At 36.3% G+C, this 16245-nt stretch overlaps 1 protein-coding gene across 6 annotated transcripts; it reads left to right on the forward strand.

Moving 5' to 3' along the window:
• Nucleotides 1-2266: 2266 nt before the first annotated feature.
• Nucleotides 2267-11240, forward strand: LOC110713365. Of its 6 annotated transcripts, none has more exons than XR_002509885.1 (10): nucleotides 2267-2569; nucleotides 3172-3360; nucleotides 3450-3598; nucleotides 3816-3904; nucleotides 7873-8865; nucleotides 8949-9221; nucleotides 9324-9707; nucleotides 9784-9855; nucleotides 9955-10230; nucleotides 10763-11240. XR_002509885.1 is itself a non-coding variant. In XM_021891823.1 (7 exons), exons 5-7 carry the CDS (start codon nucleotides 7886-7888, stop codon nucleotides 8955-8957), a joined length of 891 nt encoding a protein of 296 aa, XP_021747515.1. In that variant the 5' UTR covers nucleotides 2269-2569; nucleotides 3172-3360; nucleotides 3450-3598; nucleotides 3816-3904; nucleotides 7873-7885; the 3' UTR covers nucleotides 8958-9310. The 6 variants fall into 6 exon arrangements, 1 of the variants encoding a protein (XP_021747515.1); XR_002509886.1 differs by having other exon boundaries at nucleotides 2268-2569; nucleotides 3172-3260; XR_002509887.1 differs by lacking the exon at nucleotides 3172-3360 and having other exon boundaries at nucleotides 2268-2569.
• The last annotated feature ends 5005 nt before the right edge of the window (nucleotides 11241-16245 follow it).

The following is a 16245-nucleotide window of genomic DNA, read 5'->3' on the forward strand; positions in this document are numbered from 1 at the left end:
TGAAAATTTGTTAGGAACCTATCAATAAGCAGCTAATTACGTACTTTCATATAATAAAACTTTTACCCCTTTTGTGTAACAATAAATGAAACATTTTAATTTCACGGAATTTTAGGATGGTTAGTTGAATTTATTAAAAAGTAGACAGAATATTAGTTTTAAAAAAAGAGAAGATACTAAAAATATAGGAAAAATTGAAAAGAATAATCCCACCTTTCGCCAATCTGCTCAAAATAATCCCACCTTTTCGAATTCCAGAAGTAATCCCACCTTAACACCCCATCTGCTCAAAATGAACCTTTTTACTTACAACCGTTTAAACAGGTAAATTTTTTGTTTTTGTTTTTTTTTTAATAAATTAAACAAAGGAAAAAGAAAAAAAAAGATAAAATCCCAAACACCCTAACCCAGCCCACCCCACCATTGGCACCGCCCCCACGACCACCCCTTTCATCGCCACCATCACAACCCCCAACCGGTAGAACAGCCGGACCAGCCCCCCTTCTCCGATTCCCTCCCCTTCTCCGTTCCCCCTTCCACTTCCCCTTCTCCGTTCCCCCTTCCAATTCTCCTTCTCCGATTCCCTCCCCTTCTCCCTTCCACTTCCACTTCCACTTCCCCGATTCCTTCCCCTTCCACTTCCCCTTCCCCGATTCCCTCCTCTTGGTGTGTGAAGTAATTCATCGTCGGGCCCAGAAACTCCAATTCGAGTTCGACGCCAACAATCACGAAATAATCCCACAAATAAACGCCTCCAATTTGAAAAAAATTAGCTCCGGAATTTGCTGCCTAAATCGGGGGTGGAGGTGGTTTTCGTGGGTTGGGTGGGGAGGAGGTTGTTTTGCTGTAGATCCACACGCCGGCCGACTTCCATTTCTTCCAGTTCAAGTGGGGATTTCGGGTCGGGGTTTCGGGTTGTGATGGTGGTAAGGGACAGCAGCAGGAGTTGTGATAGAGGTGATGGTGGTGATAAAGGGGTGGCGGCAGGGGTTGTGATGGTGGTGATGATGGGGGTGGTCGTGGAGTTGGGAGAATTTTTTTTATTTTTAATTGTTTTGTTTTATTTTTAATTATTTAAAATTAGGACGATCAATTAAAAGGTGACAAGTGTCAAGTCACCTTCTAAAACAGGTTACTAATTTCATAATCCGGTAAAAGGTTCATTTTGGGAAGATGGGGTGTTAAGGTGGGATTATTTCTGGAATTCGAAAAGGTGGGATTATTTTGAGCAAATGGGCGAAAGGTGGGATTATTCTTTTCAATTTTTCCAAAAAAATAAGAAAATGTTTCATTTATTTAAACACAAATTAAAGGGAGAATGATTTTTAATTATAAATAATAAAACATATGGATATGGTTAAAGTTCTCCTTTGACAAACGTGATGAATGAAATAAATCAGCTAACATTGTAGAGTTTGATAGAATTCTTTCATTGAATTATTAAATTACTATTAATTGACTTTAAAGTGAACTTTGGTAATAATCACTCAAACACAGTACATGTGATGTAACAACACAAAATATTGCTATAAAGTCAAGTAATGAACAATATTATGATTCTTTCTTACAAGTAAGATTTGAATATTTGATGAGGTTATTACATATGTATTTATGCTTTCATCTGTTTACCACGGGCTTAATTAACCATTTAACCTAAGAAAGAGTCATAAAGTAACTTAAAAAAAATTAATGGACCCATAAAAGCTTACTAACAACATTATCAAAGTAATTAGTTTATTGTTAAAAAATGTTTTAACAATCCTATTCCAAATTATTTTTTATCAAATACCCAACACACTCTTTCATCCGAAGAAAAATAGGGGTAAATGTCTCAATTTATTAATTTATATACCAATATGTCTCCACATGTTAACTTTTATACCAATATGTCGTCGGCAATAACTTATATACAAATATGTCATAAGGGTGTTAACTTATATACCAATATGGTCAACTGATCCTCATATTTACTACTCAATTATATCATTTATATTTTACACGACCGTGACACAACTAAACTAATGTAATAAATTTATATTACTTGAATCAATTTTTCTTACTTCATAAGCTTGTCTTATCACTGTAGTGCAATTTTACAATTATGCTCATATCTACTACATACTTAATTATACCATATTAAATTTATATTTTTAAAATAATAAATTTATATTTATAAAATGTCTAGTGACCAAGTACTATGTAATTGTTGTACACTATCTTTAATTTAACTAGATACTTGGGTATTAAATTACAATATTACAAATAAAGTTTTTAATCAATTTTACAACTTTTAAGTGAAAATTTAGGAGGGAAAATTACCTCCATAATCAATAAATCATTTAACTTGGTTAAAATTTTATAGGAATATTGGCAGATAAACTCCCTCCAAGTCTCCAACTCCTCCAAGTGCATATAAAAAAAAAGTGAAAAATCGTAGTAAAACTTCTCTAAAGTGGAAAATCACTTATGATCCACACCAGAAAATACCATTATCTTCTGATTTCAAGCATTTATCCATCATCTACCTTACTCTATTCTCTTTCTCAAGTGGGAAATCTCAAATTCATAGGTAATTTCCTTCTCTCCAAGATCTAAAATTTAATACTTCTCTAAAGTTAGGTTTCTTCAAATCAATTTGAGGTTTCCATGAGTTGTGAAATTTGTATTTAATCTCTCACCATCAGCGAATTAGCTGATGTATTGATGGTTACTTGATTTAGTTGTTTTTGCTTTTTTTTGGCATTTTATGGGTGATTTGAGGTCGGATCTACATTGGTTTTCTAAAAATTATTTGATTTTTTTTTTGGGTTATACAAAGTATTGTTTTTCTTGAATTATTTGCATTGTTTTCACTAAGTTGGGTTTCTGAATAATATAGTTATTTTTTTTAATCCTGAGAATTGAAGTATTCAATTTTTTTTAATCTGCGGCTGTATTTTTATGCTAGCAATTGATTGTGTTCGCTTTGTTGGGATGTCATCAAATAAATATATTGATGTATGTATTTCAACAATGGATAAAAGTTCTGACGAGAGCTCTGCAACATCCTATCATATAAGAGATCGATGCTTTGATTGACTAAGTGTAGAAAAGGGGTTCTCTTAATGCTTGTCAATTACTTGTCATATAGGAGATCAGCTTGATACGTGCATTTTATCTTTCTTTATATAGGGATTGACCCATTTTGATGAGTTCTACAAGTAGCTGATGGCATTGTTCTCTTTCGTGGAAATTTGGGAATTGATCTCCCACTAGAGAAGGTCTAGTTCTTTTTCCCATGGTGTTTTTGGAAAATTATGTGTATTTCTTGAATGTGAATCAAGGTTTTAATGAAGCAATTTAAACAATCTACAGACAATGGTAACTTGATCATATCTTAAAAGGCCTACAGATTAATATCAATATGATGGCTAATTGATTAAATGTACTTGTTATAATGGATTTTACAGGTATTTTTATTCCAAAAGGCTGCTCTGCTCAAGTGTAACATGGCTGGTAAGCCAGTAGTGGTTACTCGTGTGGTGGATAGCATGACTGATAACCTTAATTAGACCCACACGAGCTGAGGCAACTGATGTTGCAAATGCTGTATTAGATGGTATACCAGTGTTTTTCAGATTCTGAACATCTACATGTTACTTATAGATTCTCGTTGATCAATTTTTAGAGTATATACAAAAAGGCATGTTTTCATTTTATTAATACTCATAGTGAACTTCAACTTATTTAGAAGCCTTCTACTGCAGATTTTCTTCATGAGCATGTATATCATTGTTTTGCTAATATACTTTCTCCTCTATATCTGATTGATCCAGGGAGTAATGCAATTATTCTAGGTGCAGAGACCTTTCGTAGCTTATATCCAGTTGATACCATCTCTACTGTTGGCAGAATATGTTTTGAGGTGATTTCATGCACTTTCTTTTCAGTCATCTAAGAATGAGCTAGTTGTCTGCATTTGGTGCTTTTCTTATTGGAATATGAAGTATGAACTAGTTAACTAGTTTAATGAGGGTAAGACGAGGGAGAAATAAATAAGTGGAAAGGCTTTTGTTTTGGAATTAGAAGTTATGGAGCAATGGTAGTCCTACCTAAAAATGATTCAACGACATAAGTCTATAACAATAAAAATCTAATGTGGAAAGTGAATTGAACTTATATAACTAACTAAATAAAAGCAATGTCAAAGATTAGGAAGCTATTATAAAAATTTCATATGCTTTCTTGATATGCTTGCTTGACATTTGAGGTCTAGATAGTTGGGGTTTCTAGTTATTGCCACAATATTGTTCGGGGAGTATTGCGTCATCCATCCCCAACAATGAGATACATAATTCTGTAAAATTCTTTTGGATACATCCTTTGTAATCCATGTAGGCTCTAGAATTAGTAGCTAGACAATAAATAGCTTTTTCCAGCAAGATAATGACTGAAACCTCGAAGGAAATAAGCAAAAGCCACAAGACATCAACTTATTTGATTCTTAATTGCTATAACAGAAAAATTAGATGCTTAGAAGTCTAACAAAATATAAAATCTTTTGAAGGAAGTTTAGGAGGGGGCTCAACTAAGTTGATGATGCATCTGACCATCCATTGATGACAAATGTTAGGTTGTTCTAGCTTGGTGTAGGCTATCTTCTCTTCACCAGTTTCCAGGAACTTATTGCTTAATCCATTTAAAATCAAACCAGGTATTATTAAACTAGTAAAGTTCACATTAATAATTAAGACCCCTCCAATAATGGTTGTCGTTTGTGTGCTTAATTACTTTAAGACTCCTGGACCAGATGCATGCTGCTATGCTTTAGCTGCATGCTTCTTTGCTCTAGGTGCTGCTTTGCTCTACAGTACTGTTGCTGCTTTGCTCTAGAACTACTGCTGCTCTGCTCTCGCTGCTTTTGTAAATTTTTTAATATGAAAGTGTAATATTACAACCATCTATTATTATTTTTTTTATTACAAATGTCCTTTCATATGGTATCTGAAACATTTAAGAAAATAACAAATTCTTCTTTTGTATATTGCCTAGTTAGGCAAGCAAGCAAAGGAGTCTTTAGGAAATGATATTTAGTTACCGCTTGGTAGGTATGGGTAATCTAATCGTCAACCCGCACATTTACTTTCTATGCTGTAAGATTCATTATGGAATTAGTCCAAGTTTATTTTCCTTAAACAACGTGATCGGTTTGTATCAATATATGTTTGACACAAAAATAAAATTAAACGTGATAGTCCTGACAGAAGTGTTAGATTGAATGCCACAACGAAAATAATATCCGTGACAAAAGTGTTTGTTTGCCACAAGAATAATATTAGTCGTGGCACAAGTGTCAATTTTCCACGGGAACATAATTACCCGTGGCATAAGTGTTTATCTGCCACGAAAAAGAAATTTAGTCGTTGCACAAGTTTCAATTAGCTACGAATTTCCTTTTTCCCGTGGCATAAAATTTTGTTGACATATCAAGTTTTTTGTTGACTTTATTTTTCCAGTGGCTAGATCAAATTATGCCACGAATTTCATATTCCCATGGCATAATTCGTGGCACAAGTGATTAATTGTTGTAGTGTTAGGCCATTGACTGTTGAGGAGGTTTATGCTCGAGTTAAGGGTATACGAACGGTGTTTGGAAAATCTGAAAAAGTTTCGGTCTCAACTGCTCTCTTTAAAAAATAATCAATCTTTTGGAAGCTTTCGTACTGAAAAGAACATGAAGTTAGGCACTGTCTTGATGTGATACATATAGAGAAGAATGTGTGTGATGCTCTTATGGGAACGTTGATGAATATTCAAGGCAAAACAAAGGATGGAAAGGGTGCACAGTTAAATTTGCAAGAGTTGAGGATTCGCCCGGAATTGTGGCCTCAAGACAGGGTTAGAAAGGGAAAGGATAGAAAGGGAAAGGAACCGAATAATGAAAATGTAAATGTTTCAAAAAAAAAGGAAAGGATAAGATCAAGGGAAAGGCCAAGGATGCTTCATAGAAGAGAGATGAGGGTAAAGACAAGGTTGAGAAGACGTATTTACCACCGGCATGCTACACATTGTCAAGGGTAGAAAAGCGGATGTTTTGTGCCTGTCTGTACGGCATTAAGGTTCCATCAGGGTACGCGTCTAACATGAAAAGATTTGTATCCTTAAATGGAGAATTAAAGCTTACAAGTATGAAATCCCATGATTGTCACATTCTGATGCAAGTATTTATACCGATTGGAATACGTGGTATTTTACCGAAGAATGTGAGGGAAGCTATTACTAACCTTTGTTTGTTTTTCAATATAATATGCAGCAAAGTGCTTGATCCTTGTTTACTTGATGCTTTGCAAACGAATGTGGTTGTGACTTTATGCAAATTTGAGATGTATTTCCCACCCTCTTTTTTTGACATAATGGTGCATCTTATTCTTCATTTGGTGCGTTAGATTAAGATGTGCGGTCTATTGTTCCTAAGGTGGTGCTATCCTTTTGAAAGACACATGGGTACCTTGCAAGATAAAGTAAGGAATCCGGCTCACCCGGAAGGAAGTATGATTCAAAGGACCGTGAGCGAGGAGATTGGTAATTTTGTGGCCGACTATATAGCCGTTGCTGAACCTATTGGTCTTCCTACTTCTCGACATGAAGAGAGACTTGAAGTTCATGGCACAATTGGGTCGAAATGAATGTCACCTGATCGAGATCAGTTCTTACAAGAACACCTTTATGTGTTGCACCATGTTGCAGATGTTCACCCATATTTAGACGAGCACATGGCTAGTTTGTGTGATGAATTTCCATCGAAAGGTGAAAGGGCACTGATACAGTTGCATAATAAGAAGTTTGTCAGTTGGTTTCATGATCGAGTGATTAGTCGATTGGATGATAGTGTCACCGATATAGTAAGGTGGCTTGCTTATGTGACTAGGGATGATGTCTGCTCATTTGAGGGATATGACATCAATGGGTACACTTTTTGGACAGAGGGTTGGGATTTGAAATCTTCCTTAACCTAAAACAGTAGTGTAACGCTTGTGGCATCGTCAAGGGAGTTTGCAAGTGCTAAGGATAAATCACCTGTCGATGCAAAGTTGTCATACTACGGTCGAATACAATAAATATGGGAGCTTGATTATTGTAACTTCACGGTTGCTCTTTTCAAGTATAAGTGGGTTGATAAAATCAGGCGTAACGTCAAATATGATGACTTTACTCTTGTAGATCTTGGCCACTTGAATGATAGTGCGGAACCATTCATCCTAGCATCTCAAGCTAAGCAAGTGTTTTATGTAACTGACCCAGTCGATTCAAAATGGTCTATTGTGCTAGCCGGAAAAAGAAGAATCCTAGGCATTGGAGATGTTGAGGATGAGGAAGAATATGACGCGTTTGATGATTCAACACCTTTCACTGTTCCTAGACCTATTGTAGAAAATGACATAGACGACCAAGCAAATTATATACGATCAAACCACAACGAAGGAATATTAGAGTGAGGTACTATTTATGCTATTTTGATGTTATTTCCAGCCTTAGCCACGTTAAACTAAGTATAATTGACATGTTATGAGAAAGAACTAGTTCATTAGTTAAGAAATGTAGAAAATGGGCAAAGTAGTAGTCATATAGGCCTTATTTAGGCCATTTAGGTTGAAAATGCTATTTTGATGTGATTTCAAGCATATATGTCAACTTACTTGCCCATTTTCTATGTTAACTTGTATTATAGAGTCAATTTGGTGAAAATGGAATGAAAGTGACCTACATATTAACTTACCTGCCCATTTTCTATGTTAACTTGTATTATAATTCATAAGTTTATATTTGATTTTAACGTTTCCTAACAAATTTATCTCTAATACAACTGATGAGGTGTTATGTTTCTAATGGCAGGTGTTTATATCTCATGGCAGACGATTATGACCTTCATTGTGTGGAGGATTTGGAGGATGACGATGATAGCTATGAGGATGATCTTTATGATGTCAACAAGGAGAATGATTTGGGTGAGCCGGAAGATCAGGCTCAAGATGAGTTTGAGCGTAGGCTTGAAGAGTTTGAACTTTCAGCCAAACGTGCGTCTCCTATTGAAAATGCAATTTCTGAGATGGTTGGTGAGAATTCTACTCCTCAAACTCAAAGCCAAGGACATGATGATCAAATGAACACCGGTGGTAGAGGGGGGGTTAAGGCACCAGCTATGAGAAAGGGTAGGGGTCCAACGACAAGTTTTAAGAAGCCTACCGGTGCTATGGTGTTGGAGTATGACAACAAAGGACAACCTACGGGCGAATGGCGTCGGGAATATGGAAACCAAGTTGGCATGTGTGCGCGCAAAATACCCATTACGTTTGGTTGGCGGCAAGTACCTCCCGGCTTGATTCAAACATTTTGGGATGATACAAGGGCAAGTGTTTTGTTTGCACATTTACACAATTATAAATACCTTCACCTTACGGTTGTTTGTAAATAGAAACTAGTTACTGCTTTTATTTGTGCTTGCAGAAGCTGTTTAATACTCGTAATGATGCCGACAAGAGAAGGTTGTTTGAATCTTTAGTAGCGGAAAGATTCAGAGGCTTCAAGACCTTCTTGACTAATGGATGGATCTTGTGGCATCGTCAAGGGAGTTTGCAAGTGCTAAGGATAAATCACCTGTCGATGCAAAGTTGTCATACTACGGTCGAATACAAGAAATATGGGACCTTCAAGACCTTCAAAAGAAGAAGAAGAAACGAAAGAACAAAGCCTGCAAGGGGAAGGATAATGAAGGTGGAAATGACAAAGTTGTTGAGGAAGAAAAACTCCCATGGCAAATATGGCCAAGTGTTAAGGAGGATGAGTGGAATGCCTTCGTTCTTCAAAGAAATAAAAAAAAACGCTGTTGTAAGTTTTGGTAAATCTATTAAGTATTGTATAATATATTGACTCTTTTTGAAGTAATGATACTTACATTTCTTTTTATGTAGGAACTTTGAGAGCAAAATATGGCAAATGCATTGCAGAAGGAGAACATCCATCGTATGGGGGCCAAGACATTTAGTGAATGGAGGGTAACTTGGATCAAAGAGAAAATATACCCCATTTTGCTTGAAGGGTTATCCAACGAAACCTCTAACTCCACGATCACTACGTTAGTGAGTCGTGTTACGATTTCATTTGTTCCCTCCATTTGTTTGATAAAGAAACCGGAAAATGGCTCATCAAGGAACCGAAAACAAAAAAAAATGGTTGATAAACTTGTAAGCTAACTATAACCTTGTACGCTTTATGAAACTTTTGCGTAATTATCATTATACAAAAACATTAACTGTATCTGTGTTACCTTTTTGTTTTTGCTATAGCTTGAGTACACTACAAAAGTTGTTCAAGGCAAGATGGTCCCAACTGTAGAGAAAGATCCTTTCACCTTGGCTTTGGGAAAGCCCTACCATCCAGGATGGGTAGTAGGTTAGGGGGGGACATTGATAGGATGGGAAAAGGTGATGGGTTCATAATAAACAAAATCGGGAAGATCTCGATCAAGTGTTAACTTATCGGGTGACTTGGATGCCAAGGTAGCATCAATTAAGGAACAAGTCCGCAATGAGTTAGTAGGTGAATTCAATGCTTGGGCGGAGCAAATGAATTTACCCTTGTCGTTCCCCTCAACTACACCGATCAACTCAAGTAGTCACCCACAAGGACAAGGTGAACATGAGAGACATGGAGAAGATGAGATACATGAGGTAGTTTCCAATCTCTTAGTTTTGGCATATTGAGTTACGTGAGATCTAAGGTGGCATTGTTGATTAACTATTGTAGGTCGGTACTCCTACACATGCGGACTTTAGGGCGCTTGAGCATCCAACACTCCATGAATTTCCAGATTTACAGGTGACTAACATAGTTTATTTTGTTACTTGATCAATTGTGTAGGAAAGACATCTTTTAATTAGTTTTATTTTTTACGAGTGAATTTTGATATTGGTGTAGGAAGAGACCCAGTGTGTACTTCTAGCCCCGGGGCTATCAAATAGTGTATATTTGCATTTGGTGGCATATGGTTGTGCATAAGCAACGACCGGTGATACAGTCCATTTTCGACCGCATAGGCCACAACATTACTCGGTCGGGATCAATTCTTTGATTGATGGGTTCGAAAACATCCCACTACCGGTGCCCATAGCGGAGGATGGGATTAGTATACTTTGGGAAGCAAAAGGTAGCTATGTGCAATGGCCACGTGCTTGGGTAAGGTTGATCAACGAGGTAATATTTGAAGTTTATGTTGTTCTAATTAAACAATTTGCACTCACTATCCTTTTGTCATAAAAAATTAATCAAAACTGCGCTCTAAAGCATACGTTCCCCATTCCCTGATCCCGCTCCGTCCCATGTTCCCCGTTCCCCGACCCCTCTTTAAAAACACTCTACACCCTGGACCACAGCAGCCTCGGCAGGTGTTGCGTGGGCCGCAGCAGCTGCAGCCTGGGCAGATGTTGCCTAGGCCCCAGCAACCTGGGCAGTAGTTGCTTGGGCTGCTGCACCCTGGGCAGTTGCTAACTGGGCCGCTGTAGCCTGGGAAGATGATGAGTGTCATTTATGGCACTCATAGGGTAGTGTTTTAGGATATTTTCATTATGCTTTTCATGCTTTTCTTTTACCTTTTCGATCATTTCTCCTCTAGTTTCTCTATTTCTTCTTATCTCGTGTTTTGCTTTCCTTTATGTGCATTTCTTCGTGTTTTCCTTTTATATTTCTATTTTTCTCTTCTATTTTATCTCCTTGGTTTATCTTGTAGGTTTCTAAAGACTTATCTTTGCAAAGGATTCAAGAGGAGCAAAAAGAGCCAAGCAAAGGAGCTTTAAGTCTCATGGAGAGGGCTTGGAGAGGGCTCGGAGAGGGCTCTCCTCTTTTTCTCAAAGACGCGGGCGCGGGACCCATTGGGCCGCGGGCGCGGGTTTTGTGCACTCTTTGGGGATTTTTTGGCAGGAACTCTCTGCGCCCTACCCGCGGGTGCGGAGATGTTGGAGAGGGAGCTCCGTATCAGAGAAACCGCGGGCTTGTATTGGAATAGCGCATTTTGTCGCGCCCTGTGCCGCGGGCGCGGGTTTTACCCAGACTGCCCGCGGAGGTAGTTATAGGTTCCGTAACCATTTCTCTGCGCCCGCGGGGTCTTTAAGGAGAGGGCGCGACCGATCAACTTTTGTTCTTTGCCTATATATACTCTTGTAAATCCTTTTGAAGGCCAACTTTTAGATAATATTTCATTTGCTTAATTTTTAGAGAGAGAAACACTACTACAAAAAAACCCCTAATAAGTCGGACTTTTAGAGTCACCTATACATAAGGTGCGACTTATAAACCTATCGAGTCACCTCATATTTATTAGGCGACTTGTTAAGTTGGGGTTAAAATCAACAAAGCACCTAATGAGTCGCCTAATATATATGAAGTGACTTGATAAGTTAACTAGTCGCCCTATATATGCAAGCGATTCTATAATCTGGCTTATTTGGAGGTTCAAATTAGATTTTCAAAGTCACCCGTACATAAGGTACGACTCAAAAGCCTGTCGAGTCGCCTTATACATATTAGGCGACTCAATAGGTGAGTTTTCTTATCTATGACTCTCACCTAATGAGTCGCCTGATATTTATAAGGCGACTCGATATGTTAAAAAGTCGCACCTTACGTACAGGTTACTTTAAAAATCTAATTTAAGCCACCTAATAAGTCGGGTTATAGAGTCACATGCATATATGGTGTGAGTTATAAACCTATCAAGTCACCTCATGTATATTAGGCGACTCATTAGGTGCTTTGTTGATTCTAACCTCAACATAACAAGTCGCCTAATAAGTATGAGGCGACTTGATATGTTTACAAGTCGCACCCTATATATAGGTGACTCTAAAAGTCCGACTTGTTAGGTGCTTTATTATATAAACACTACCTAATAAGTCGCCTAATACGTAAGACGCAACTCGATAGGTTAATCCTGAAAATGTTTATAAAATAGTTACAATATCATATATATATATATATATATATATATATATATATATATGAAAAGTAACTTTGGCATAATGGCAAGAAATTCAATCTTCCAGGCAAAGAACCAGAGATCAAGCATGCTCAGTGTCATAAACACTGACATTATATGAGCTAATAAAAATAGTTGGAAAAAATTTTGATTTTTTACGTGTCGCCTCTTTCAACACAAGAGACACAATAGGTTAACCTATGGAGTCACCTCTTTCAACACAAGCGACACAATAGCTTAACAAATAGAGTCTCCTAACAACTAATAGGTGACTTATATAAAAGCTATCAAGTCGCCTCAGAGGCGACTCCTAAAATTGGAAGCTATTGTGTCGGTGGCTGTGGAGTCGCCTTTAAAGCGACTCGTTAGGTCATTTACAGGCGACTTGATAGGGGTTTTTTGTAATAGTGAAACTAGAGAGAAGTTAGAGAGAAAGTTGAGATTGTAATCTTTGGATTTGAATTGTAATTCAACATTGTTTCTTCAATCAAAAATTTGATTCTTCTTCAATATCAATCAAAGTTAGTAAGATTTCTTTCCTTTGAATTTACTTCTATTGCAACTTACTTTTATGCTTGAATATTTGGTTAGATTTGATGATTTGTTGATTGATTGAATTTCCTTTTTATTTATCTTGAAATGAATGTGTTTGTGATTGAATTTGTTTTAGCTTTAGAATTCATCATGATTAGTGAGTAGATTAGTTGCTAGGGAGAAAGGGAAGCATGCTTGATTGATGATTATTGTTAATTGATGATCCTTGATTGATTAATTTTTGTAATTAAATTGGTTGACATAATTGTGCATGTGATTAATTAGACTAGGAGTGATCAACCTATAAGATTAATCTAGATTGCATTGCGAATTCCAATGACACGAACAATTAATTTGGGAATTGCTTTAATTGATTGAATTTGATTGTGATTCTCCTTGTTAATCATTCATAGTGAACCCTAGTTTGGTTTATAGGAGGTAACCTTTGAATTCCTTTGATTGCAACTATCGTTTGTCCTTTGCAATGTATGAATCAATTTGGTGATCTATCAATTAGCATGATTGTTAAGCTTGCATGTGGAACCTATATCCTTAGTGTTTAGCAATTTGATTGAATTCTTGATTCTTGTTATCATACTCAACCTTTAACAACTCTTCAAAATAGCTTGACGTTAGACTATAACATGGTTTTTATTCATTCCTTTGGGTTCAACCCTTAGCTTACCTCTATACTCGTATAAGGTTTGTTAAGCATTTACAAATTTAGTTTGACTTAGGTAGAACTAGATGACGACCTAGTTTCAACCCTTATCAGCTGATGTTGCCTGCTGGGCCGCTGCAGCCTTGGCAGCTGCTTCCTGGCCTGGGCCGCTTGTGTAGGGGCCTGACAGCAGCTGTCTTGGATGATGCGGCCTCGACAGATGCTGCGTGGGCTGATGCGGCATGGGAAGCTCCTGTCTTTGCTGCTGCGTCCTTAGTAGCTTCACCCGACGGAGATTTTTTTATCCTCACTAATCTTTGTTTGATCAGATTTTGAATAAAAGCCAAACATCAAAGAAAAGGAGGGTGGAGAAGCATACAACCATTGATCAACCTACAAACAAGGTGAGTGAACAACGGTCGAAGAGTGAACATGTTTCGAAGAAGAATTCTTCGAAAGGTTCAGCCATGCAACCTACTCCACTTGTTGGAGACGATGTCCGTCAATCACTCTCTAAGGATTTAACTTTTCTACACAACCGTTTTAAACATTTGCCTAGTGACGATCCCATTGAAATTGCCCTTCTAGGGCAATGTTCCACTATGATGAGGATGCAAGTGCATGGTTATCCAAACAAGATGTGAAGGAATTTCTAAGTGGTTCAATGCTTAACATTTCCCTCATTCAAATATTCATGTGGTACTTGAGTGCCACTTCAATGGGGTTTTATTAATGTTGATTATCCTTCAAATTTCAATTAAGTTTCCAATGTTCATGCACATAGAGCACTACAGGAGCACTTAAGTGACACTAATTCCCCTTGTAAAGTTGGGTGGTTATGCCACGAGCAGACATTTGATGCTAGAATCTTAGGCAACCACCTTGACGTGATGTGTTATCTTGAACATAGTATCAAGGAATTAGTGCGTGCGAGAGACATGTTCATATTCGCCCCATGTTATGAGGTGTACGTTTAACCATGTCTAATTTAGTTCTTTAAACATTGGAATTATATGTTCAGTCCTAATCACTGATTTATTTGTGTATTGTGAATTTATATAGGTTGCATTGGTGCCTCATGGTGATTTGTCCTTCTAATAACACAATCTTTCACCTTGATTTAGCTCGATCAACAAAGAAGTATCTCGTGAAGTCTATAATACAAAAGTAAATATACATACCTAGCGTTGATTATCATTACCTAACTCAGTTAGTAGTTAGACTAATCAAATTTGATTTAACTTTCCTATAGTTTTATGAAGAAAATACATTATCGTGCTCCACGGGGTCCTACATGAAAATCATCAATGGTAAATATTGTGATTATCTAAATAAACATTGTGTAAACAATTTGCCATGCATGTTTGCTTCATTTGATTTTTTCCTATGCTAGTGCCCACAACAAGATAATGGAGTTGATTGTGGCCTATATGTGATGAGATCCATGATTGACATAGCGACTCATTGTACGAACACTTTATAACTTGATGAGCTACGTCCTAAAACTTTTTAATATGCTCTTTTGATGTGATTTTAAGTTTAGAAACCTAAAACTACGTATTAATAACATGTTATGAGAAAGAAATAGTTCAATATTTAAGAAATGTAGAATATAGGCAAAGTAGAAGTCATATAGGCCATATTTAGGCCATTTTGAGGGAAATGAGTCTTAAAACTCAATAAAATACACCATTAATGTGATTTAAAGCCTTAGCTACCTAAACTAGGTAACATATAAATGTTATGAGAAATAAATAGGCCGTTTGGTAAGAAATGTAGAAAATGACCGAATTTGAAGTCATATAGGCCATATTTGGGCCATTTTGAGTGAAATGAGACTTAAAACTTAATAAAATGCACTATTAATGTGATTTCAAGCCTTAGACACATAAAACTAGGTAACATATAAATTTTATGAGAAACAAATAGGCCATTTGATAAGAAATGTAGAAAATGACCGAATTTGAAGTCATATAGGCCATATTTGGGCCATTTTGAGTGAAAGACTTAAAACTCAATAAAATGCACTATTAATGTGATTTCAAGCCTTAGACACCTGAAACTAGGTAACATATAAATGTTATGAGAGAAAAATAGGTCATTTGATAAGAAATGTAGAAAATGACCAAATTTGAAGTCATATAGGCCATATTTGAACCATTTTGAGTGAAATGGGACTTAAAACTCAATAAAATGCACTATTAATGTGATTTCAAGCCTTAGAAACATAAAAATAGGTAACATATAAATGTTATGAGAAAGAAATAGGCCATTTAATAAGAAATGTAGAAAATGGGTAAAGTAAAAGTCATATATGCCATATTTGGGCCATTTTGAGTGAAATAGGAATTAAAACTCAATAAAATGCACTATTAATGTGATTTAAAGCCTTAAACACCTAAAATTAGGTAACATACAAATTTTATGAGAAAGAAATAGGTCATTTGATAAAAAATGTAGAAAATGACCGAATTTGAAGTCATATAGGCCATATTTGGGCCATTTTGAGTGAAATGGGACTTAAAACTCAATAAAATGCACTATTAATGTGATTTAAAGCCTTAAACACCTAAAACTAGGTAACATATAAATGTTATGAGAAAGAAATAGGTCATTTGATAAGAAATGTAGAAAATGACCGAATTTGAAGCCATATAGGCCATATTGAGGGAAATGGGTCTTAAAACTCAATAAAATGCACCATTAATGTGATTTCAAGCCTTAGCCACCTAAAACTAGGTAAAATATAAATGTTATGAGAAATAAATAGGCCATTTGTTAAGAAATGTAGAAAATGGGAAAAGAGGCCTTATTTTAGGCTATTTTGACCTAAGTGAACTTGTAAATGCATGAATATATGACTTACTTGTTTAACATAATTAATTAATTAGCTCTAATATAATATTATATATATTTCAAGTTTTTCAAGGTACAAAAGGAAGGTCCGTTGACAAGGAAGAAACTTACTGAAGTTCGAGACATGTTGGTGTCTTTCATCATCTTTAATTTGTAAATGTCATTTTTATTTGAATTTATATTTTGT

Source organism: Chenopodium quinoa, unplaced genomic scaffold, assembly GCF_001683475.1.
Source record: "Chenopodium quinoa cultivar QQ74 unplaced genomic scaffold, ASM168347v1, whole genome shotgun sequence".
Lineage (NCBI taxonomy): Eukaryota > Viridiplantae > Streptophyta > Magnoliopsida > Caryophyllales > Amaranthaceae > Chenopodium > Chenopodium quinoa.

Excerpts from the sequence above, each read along its gene's own strand:
- LOC110713365 (XM_021891823.1), top strand. The coding sequence starts at position 7,886 with ATGGCAGACGATTATGACCTTCATTGTGTGGAGGATTTGGAGGATGAC. Across the intron at positions 8,387-8,484 it reads CATTTTGGGATGATACAAGG|AAGCTGTTTAATACTCGTAA; the intron begins GCAAGTGTTTTG and ends TTGTGCTTGCAG.